Source organism: Lepisma saccharinum, chromosome 13, assembly GCF_977018435.1.
Source record: "Lepisma saccharinum chromosome 13, izLepSacc3.1, whole genome shotgun sequence".
Classification (NCBI taxonomy): domain Eukaryota; kingdom Metazoa; phylum Arthropoda; class Insecta; order Zygentoma; family Lepismatidae; genus Lepisma; species Lepisma saccharinum.
Genome location: NC_139241.1, coordinates 64,514,587 through 64,524,042, shown reverse-complemented (window position 1 = coordinate 64,524,042; position 9,456 = coordinate 64,514,587). Strand labels below are relative to the sequence as shown.

General features: G+C 36.7%; 1 protein-coding gene across 1 annotated transcript; it reads left to right on the top strand.

Moving 5' to 3' along the window:
* The first annotated feature begins 2,528 nt into the window (after nucleotides 1-2,528).
* LOC145997006 (trypsin-1-like) lies at nucleotides 2,529-9,442 on the top strand. Its single transcript, XM_083133621.1, has 7 exons — nucleotides 2,529-2,596; nucleotides 3,823-3,909; nucleotides 4,208-4,350; nucleotides 4,964-5,058; nucleotides 6,324-6,430; nucleotides 7,387-7,589; nucleotides 9,243-9,442. Exons 1-7 carry the CDS (start codon nucleotides 2,548-2,550, stop codon nucleotides 9,402-9,404), a joined length of 846 nt encoding a protein of 281 aa, XP_082989747.1. The 5' UTR covers nucleotides 2,529-2,547; the 3' UTR covers nucleotides 9,405-9,442.
* Nucleotides 9,443-9,456: the final 14 nt, after the last annotated feature.

Here is a 9,456-nt window from a genome sequence, read left to right as displayed (position 1 = left end):
AGAATGTATTGATTATGAAAACAATTCTGAAATATGACTTGTGCAAGGTAGGCACGAAGAGATACAGTTCCATGTTTTTGGAGTGCCAATGGTGTAAGCTGGAGATGCGTATTTGTTTCATTCAGAGATTGAATTGGAATATAATAATGCACCTGTGGAGAAGAATGTAAATACATAGTAGTAACTACTAAGCCTTATTTTAATATTTTCCAGATAATGTATTTGATTTAACTATATATTCCAAACATCAAAATTTTGTTTTCCATTTGTAATCTGCATTTGTTGAATCTAAGGATGTATGTTATAATCTCAATTCAAACGTTATTTTCAATGAAGGTAAGAATTTCTCTGGTAAATTGAGAATAAAAATGGGTTTAGCAAAACTTTAAGATATAAGTCATAAGTTTCCGAAAATTACATTCTCCTGAACCTAAGAATTAATATATTTAAGCGCAACGGAATGGTTGCGAAAACGAGTTAATATAGTACGTTTATGCACAAAGAACACTAAACCTTACGTCATTTGGGTCGTCTCTAGCTGCCATGGGTCGGTAATACAAAAATTTAGATTTTTACACTATGCTTTGCTCTTTTTCTGGCTGCGAGCATGTATAATTCAACTGCGGGTAGGAATCGAAGAAACTCCCAACATTATAAAGAAAAAAATGTACTAAGTGCGTAAACGCATGATATATATTATTATACACTATGACTGACATTATGCCCTATCCGATCATTTAATATTAACGTATGTTTTCATTGTATTAAGCAGATATTCTCCCCTCGTATTTTCGTCCTTCTTTTTGTTGGTAACAACAATTTTAAATTATAATACCTGTAAATAAAATAGTCCTAGAGGTTGCGAGACATGAGACAGAAGAAAAAAAAATTGTAATAACTATTCTTGACGATATATAAAACAAAGGACCATATTATCAGCTACGTGGAAAAGTATTATATTACGTGAATAAAAAAGTCATTTATTAAAAACAACTATAAAAATACAAGTACAGTCGCGCGGAATTATTATGCATTATTCTTGACCGGATTCTCAACAATAGATCACTTAAATTGTGAAAATTGCAAGTGACGTAAAAAAGTGCTGTGCAAATTTTAAGGCTTCTTTGAGTTTCGATATCTTTTCTGTTGTTGACGATCGTTTTCTCAAAAGTCTTACTCTTACAGCACTGATTATTCAACTATCATGTTCAGACATCATTTCTGAGGTTAAGATGATATTAAACTTACAATTTAATGTAATAGCAGCACATTCGGCATCAAATTCCCCATGCATTTAAATGGGAGAACAATTGCCGATCCAAAGCGTGGGGACGCAACAGGGGTGCTGCCACCTACAATAGTTTGCTTTGACCAGGCCCATTGAGGGAAAGAGGAGAGGACGTACAGGGATTTTGCCCGGTGTCCCGGTTGGTCAGTTCTGTCCTGGTTGGATACACAACATGTTGCCAAATCTACTGCAAGATGGGGGAGAGAAAGAGTTGATCAGCGTCGTTACTGGATAAAAGTTGTACCATAGTACACAAAGCACGGGAAATTAGTACACACAACACCCAAACACTGTACAAAGTAGCTAATAAGAACAAGTGACAAAAACAGACGTACGCTTGGCAACGGTGCAACAGGAGAGCGACGTTACCCCTACAGATTTGACACTTATCGAGCCACCTCCCCCCTTTACTCAAAAAAGATTGGTGGAGCCATTGGCAAAAAGTACATAGATCAGCCACCAGTTTGGGCCGTGATCAGTATAGGTAGGGGTGTGGAAAGGAGATAGATTGAATGTCTATCTTCCAGAAATGGGTCTTTAACAGCGTTGTGGTGTATTTTGGGAAATGCAAATATGGTTTTATTTTAACTTAATTGTATAATTCAGTTACTTTGGAGAGGGGGTAACTAATGAAATTAACATATGCAGTTGAATGTTAGCTTTTCGAAGAAGTATGACAGGAAGAGCTAAACCTGTTTATCTGCTCTGTGCGATAGAGAAGTGGAATTTCCATGAACTAATAATCAAGTTTCCTTACAAAGACTACAGTTTGAAACTAAATGGAAAATTAACAATCGCAGCTAAATCCTAAGAATTAATTTTATAAATTCATATTTCGCTTTTGTTTGGTATTTGCCAATACATGTTTTTAAGCACACAATATCGTGTAAATGCTGAATTTATCAAGTCAACCAGTACGATTATGTTTATCATTCCTCAAATTGTATTCTTTTAAAATATATATTTGGTAATAATATGCAGACCTTGTACTTATAGACAGAAGTAGAGCGACAAATCTTAGAACAAAATCTTTCTTGTAAACCTTTGAGTGGATGTTATCAGTAAGTAATGAATGTTTTCTGTGGTACTCATTGTTCACGTGTTTTTTGTACTTGAAGTGATCGGTATTTCCTTTTTCATTGTGTCTGGAAAATCTTCGTAATGCCCTTCAATGATTTATCAAAGAGCAAGGTGCGAAATGTGATGGCGAGTACTTATAGCCAGGAAGATGGTTGTGACCGGCACTTTTGGGCTGAAACATGGCAGGGAAGTTTGTTGTCTGTGCCTTGCTCGCGGTTTGTGCTCTAGGTAGGTATATTGTTCAATTCAACGCAGAATGTAACTTACTGGACATGATATCTTGTAATATGACCTAGACAATGTTCAAGGTGGTTTCAGCAGTAGCGCAGTTATATTGTTAATAATTATGCACTCAGTTGCTTCTCATTGTTAACCCATCGAAATCGAATGCACATTTTTGCTTCTATGCATGTTTATTGTCATTCGCAAGTCAAATCTGACATCACAGCTTGTCTCAACCAATGATCGTCAACTTAAATCAATCAGGAGAAGTTCTAATTTTGGATATACAGGGTGGCACATAATGTTTCTTCCAATTTGAGTTGGCAACCCTGCCAGAATGCACGTGCGCATGTGCGGCACACATTCGTGGAGAGTTGGGAGTCAGGCAATAATATGCCATGGAGCGTTGGCCGGTGACGTGGCGGTGGAAGTCTTCATCCAAATAGGCACCGGGCACTGCGGCGGAACAATGAAGATTGCCATGCATCTGTTCCAGAGACACACAGCAACATTCTGAAGTGGGTTAGACAGTGGAGAGTCACGGGTAATGTTGTGAACCGTCAGTGCCGTGAAATACGCGCTATTCCACAGAACATGTTGAGGTGCGTCATGGAAACCTTCCCTCAACACCTCGAACAGTGTACCCAAGCAGAAGGGCGTTCAGAGGATGTTACTTTCAAGGTGGACTGACGTTTGTATTGTCCATATAATACACTGTACTAAATTCCCATTTGCATATTTTTATTTCATAACCGTACAAAGTTACTTCAAGCACTCACCGTCTTTTCGTTGTCATTTGAAGTTGGTAGAGACAATATGCGTCACCCTGTATATTCTTTATTATACAAATGGTATAAAAGGAAGATATTTGAGAGTGTATATCAGCTTTATGTGTAGAATTTATATCAAAAGTGTACCTTTATGTACTTAAAATATATGCAAGGCGTATACAGCCACATGTAAGCTGCAAGTCTAATAACATTTGTTGATGTTGGTGATTATACAAATGGACAACTGTAATATGTTGGTAATATTCAGAGTCTAATTAAAAATTGAAGTCGATAAGTGAGCAGAAAGACGATTTCTAATATCCCGAGCGAAAGGAAGTAAAAAATGAGAAGGTAAAATGATGATATGTACATAATTAATGTTTAATACATAATATATGAAGTAATATAAAACATGTTAAAGATCTGATTCTTTACTGTCAATAATTTTATTGTTTTTTTAAGGAGCACAAATCCGACGACCAATCAAAATTGGTTCCCATTTTCTGGACTTAAGCACAAGGATTGTCTATGGCGAGGATGCAGCCCCTGGTAAGAAATTTATCCTCTAAATACTTCAAATAGTTTTACATCTTTTATCTTTTGCATCTCTCATTTCATTCTTATATTTGATTGTATATTACATTTTCTATAGTTACTGTTTTATCCTTGTTCAGTATTAATTAATGAATGATAAAGGTGATTAAAATGTCAAATATGCTCGTTTATTCTGTTCAATCCAGAATATTCTTTACTGACTACTAGCGCCACGCAGCGGCTGGCAGGAGGAGGAGCAAATTTTGTCATTTATATATAGTTGGATTCTCAAAGCAGTTTATCCTGTTTTCAGGCGAGTTCCCGTACCAGATTTCCCTCCAGCAAGTAATTCTGGGTATTCCCTCTCACGTCTGTGGAGGATCCATCTTGAATGAGAATTATATCCTGTCAGCTGGTCACTGCATCACAGAGACTATTCACTTGGGTCATTTCAGAGTAAGTATTATTATCTTTACTTTTATATCATGTATTTTGGTTTGCCTTTGTCTATTTAATGCACATATAGGTTAATTGAGACCAGTGATGAAAATAGTTTGAAGGCAGAAGAGGGGCGGCGCGGGAATATTGTCTGTGAGGGCATTTAATATACCCCGAAAATACTACACAAAAATACACATTTGAGGTCAAACCGGTGGAGGCACAGCACAGTGCTTCGGATCCCACTTTAAACTGTAGGTCCAGTCCCGATTAGCCTTTCTATGCACAAAGTGGACTCAAAGACAATTCAAACCTACAGATTAAAATGTCATCGGGTGCCCCATGTGCCTCCACCGGGAAGCGACACAGGACCCCTTGAATACAAGGCGACAGCTTTAACCACCCTGCTATCGTGAGGCCATACTATATTCTAGTACATCTTCTATTCTGATCAATTTACGTCGCTTTTCTACCTACGGGTTAACCGTGATGATGAAGATGAACGTTCTCTATTTTGATATGTTAATTCTAAAACAATCACTAATAGTTAAGTTCACAATGTAGCATGCTTCATTCATTTTGACACAGTTTAGAGAATAAAACTCACTTCCTTATTTTCTTCTATTTCTAGATCGTTGCCGGAACCAATGATATCAAAGGAACTCTTCCTGCAACCGCTCAGGTGAGACGAGTGGCTGAAACTACCGTCCATCCAGACTACCCAGGGTAAGAACAATTAACATTGTACGGTGGGATGCATAAGAATCACCAGGCAAATTCTACAACACTAATATATCTGGCCTCTCTCTTGCATTGTATACGCGACTTTATGGAATGAAATTTTGTTTCGGTTCTTGAATTTCGTATTGCGTAAAACAAAGTAATTGAATAGGGTGATGGACAATTTATCTGTTGTTATTTATTCTTATCACTGTACAGATTCATTACGTGTATGTAGGGTGTTTACTGATTAACTTTCACAACGCGTAGAGCTTAATAAGACGACCAACTTCTCTACGCTACGAGCCCTCGAAAGAAGTATATTTTATATTCTGTACGTACGTAACCTTACGACATACAATCATGGTTGTCACTGACAGTAAATTAAACTTATTAAAATCAATAATATGATGCGTAAACAGTTCCCAACACTGACGGCGCCAGAGAAGAATGAGTGGTCACAGACTGTTCATAGCCTAGTAAAATATTTTCGTTTTCCAATGAAAAATAAATGTCACTGGCAACCCTGAATGTGCGTCGCATGACTGTATAGGAACAGGATATATAATGTCGTTATTCGATGGTCGTCAAGGACGTATACAGGGGGTGGATTCAGGGACCGGTTCCCCCCCCCCTCCCAAAGTACTAAAATTAAATAATGATAATCTACTTGTTTAGCATTTGTTGTATAATCAATTGTTATAATTTCCTCTGAACTTATTGGAAGGCAAGGATTATATTGGGATCATACGGCTTTGAAGTTCAGTACCGAAGATGTATGCTTGCACAATCCCATTTATGATAATATGAATAAAATTAATCAGGAACTTTATTCTTCGCTAACTGGATATACCATCCTTTTTTAGTTATTCAATAAATATTCAATTCTTGATCTATTTGACATTAATTTCTTTGCCAGGGCACTTGTTTTGATACAATATGCAGATCTTAATACAGGTAATCTATAATAGATAATTAATAGCCTACGTGCTGTTATATCTCTATTCCTATTCGTTCTTCGTATCTATTCATGTAATATAATATAATATTAATTTATATATTTTATTAGTATTGATTTAATTTAATATAATTATTTAAATTTAAACATTATTATTATTATTCCTGAGACCTTGTTCTCCACTGTTCGAAAGTTCGTTGGTGTTTTACGGCAACCCTGTGTGTTAATCAGCTTGCCACAGTTGCTAAGTCTAGAAATTCAAGCGTTTCTCACTGTCAACTAGCTGTTAAATTTCTCGTCCTCTCTGTTGCAGTGGTGTGGCTGCAAATGACTTGTCTATCTTGAAGCTCGAGTCCCCATTGGAATTCACTGAACTCATTCAACCAATCAGCTTGCCAGAAGCAGACTCTATCCCTGAAGGTAAGTGATTGTCGAGTAAGACTACTCGTAATATTTTTGTACGGTTCTTGTAGACCGAGTTGTGTAATATTGAAGTGATTGATAGTGACTGCAGATAAAAATAGCAATATATATGTGTTTTAATATTATTATTATCATGAAAAAATTCATTGTAATTCACAAACATTGATGGGTCACATTGTGTGTAGTTCTAAAAATAGTTTGTTGAGTATTATAACTAAACACACAATATACAGCTATTCTATTTAACTCTAGAAACATCTCTTGCTTATTTCATTGCGTCATAATATGCATCGGGGGCATTACATTGTTACGGGTGAGACATGGGGACTATATTTTTATATTATATTATTGTTATATATATTCTACTGATAGTTAAGCAACATTTTTCTTACAGTCTGTGCAGTGAAATATGAAACTTAACGCTGTTGATTAAACATAATGACCTTAAACTACTTTCTCAGGTTCATAGCTGTAAGTGAACAGTTTTGTGTCACGGAAACACTGCGTCTTTACTTAATAAGAAAGTTATTTTAATTTCTGTGAATTATCAAATGATAAAAAAAATATTTAAGACAAAGAGAGAAGGTAATTGCTTTGAGTATTCTAAGGGGGGGGGGGGAATGTAACAGTTAAAGGAGAAATTAATTGCTTTTTGGTAACATGGTAAAACACAATGGAAAACAAAAGTAAATCAACAAGTTAAAATAAACGAACAATATGTAAGATACTTTTTACTTCCTAACTTTATGTATAATACTTGAATGTTTGTGCAAATGACAATTTAGATTGTTCACTCGCAAGATAGGATAAAGTTAAAGCGTTACATTTATTTTTAAAAATTGAGATTCAGAGATCCTTTGACATGGAATGCCCCATTTATAAATCTATTCTTTTCATATAATTCAAAGAAGGCAGAAATGCGACGTAAAATCATTTCGTCTTGTCTTCCACAGGTACTGTCGTTCTGTCTGGCTGGGGCAGCATCAACCCCAACGATACCACCGGCCTTAACCCAGTCATGCCCGACGTCTTGCAGAAGGCTGAGTTACCCATAGTTCCATTCGACCAGTGCCAGGAGATCTGGGGCACTGACTCCCCTCTCGTTGACACCAATGTCTGCACAGGACCTGTCGAGGGCGGTTCCTCCCCATGCAATGTGAGTTTATATTCTACATGAGTCGCAATTTTGTTGTAGAGAAGGGGGTTAAAAAACAGGGTGCACCAAAAGTTCCATGCAGTTTTATGTTGTTGATACCTTAGGTCGAAATCTTTATCTTTTGTAAAAGTACAAGAAATTTGGCGGACATCCAAAATCGTTTTGCTGTAATTCTGGTCTGTCCTGTTTCCCTGACGCTGTGAGAGGTGTCTTGCCTGTATCGTGAGAAGAAGAAACAAGTAATGGATCTAGTCATTGGGTAGCGATGGGTCAAATGAGACTAGTTAAAGCTGCTAGTCGAGGTAGGCGACGAAACTTATGACGTAGCCGAAGTCATAGATAACTAATGTCCTTATACATATATAGCGTATAAACAGTATAAACTAAGTGCTTGTAAAATTTTTCCTATACTTTACTCAAATACACAATTTCTGTCAAAAATGTTCATTATCTGTTGTTTTCGCTCTACTCAATGAATTCTAATATTTCTGTGAATTGAGATGAATTAATGGAAAGGGAAAAAAAACTCTCCTAGCGCAACGATTGAAATTATTATACACAATAATACTAATGGTTAAGAAAGTTTCGTTGTAGTATTTTCAAATTTGAAATATAACGGGAAAATCTGAATGATAATGGGGAATTTTGCACCTTAGAAGGGAAATTGTGGTTTCTCCTTATGGCAACACTGACTGTATGATGCAAATTGTGTGTTCGAATGATATGTATTCCAAGATTTCAAACCTAGAATTGCTTTTGCCAAGAATTCAAGACTAAAATTGGTAAACGCTGTAAGTGCCACAATCATTCAAACACCGTTTTCCACGTTAAACTGTGAAATGTGCCATGCTGTATAATGTGGTAAACGTGAAATGTGGCTGGTAGCCCTCTAAGTAGTTCAAAGGGCGTGTAAAGAGGCACTAGTGTGAACGTTCTTACGGGCTGATGTGCTGAACGATGCGATTTCCAAACACTTTCGCTTTTGGCACTTACAGTTTTTACCACTTTTAGTCCTCAATTGTGCACGCTACTCATAATATACTATTTTGTTGTTATTCGGAAGAACTTGAAAGGGTACAAGTTGTAATTTTTAGACAGCTATATTACTAGAGAATGGAATTTGAGGTGCATCACCTTTCCAAAAAAAATATAGCTGTTTTCATACCTATCGTTTGAGATATGTATTTTAGGACAGAAATCAAGTAAAATTAACCTTTTTGCACCTTTTCGTTTAATTAGCACATTTATCCCCATTTTACCCCCTCTTTGATGCTTCAGCAACTTTGTTAAAAAAATAGCCAGAGAAATAAATCATTTTCAGTCTTCTTGAGCAGCTACATAAAATCCTATAGTCTCATTTTGTAGAGCAGAACGAGAGCTATAAAATGGTATAATATAATCATTGCAGCCCCAATTGTTCACAAGATAATATAGCAAGATAATGTAAGACGCTGAGCTCAAAGAGTGAGCGACTTTCATTCGAAAACAGAAATGTTGAGCATAATCCAGTAAATGAATAAAGGCACCTTTTTTTGCACTTTTTTAAAATCATTTTCAGAACCTCCTTTCCCTTTCCGGACCATTATTTTGCACCTTAAAATCCTTTCCCTATTTATTACTAACAATTGACATTTGATTCTTTTCCTTCGATAGGGAGATTCTGGTGGCCCACTGGCTCAGCAATCTGAGAACGGCAGCGTGATCATTGGAATCGTGTCTTGGGGCAACCTCCCCTGCGGATCCCCCAACAGCCCCGCTGTGTACACCAGGGTGTCTGCTTTCGTCGATTGGATCGAGGCCCAAATCAGCGCCTGAGGAATTCCATCGAACATATGCCCTGCAACTGTTCTCAAATGAACACTTCTAA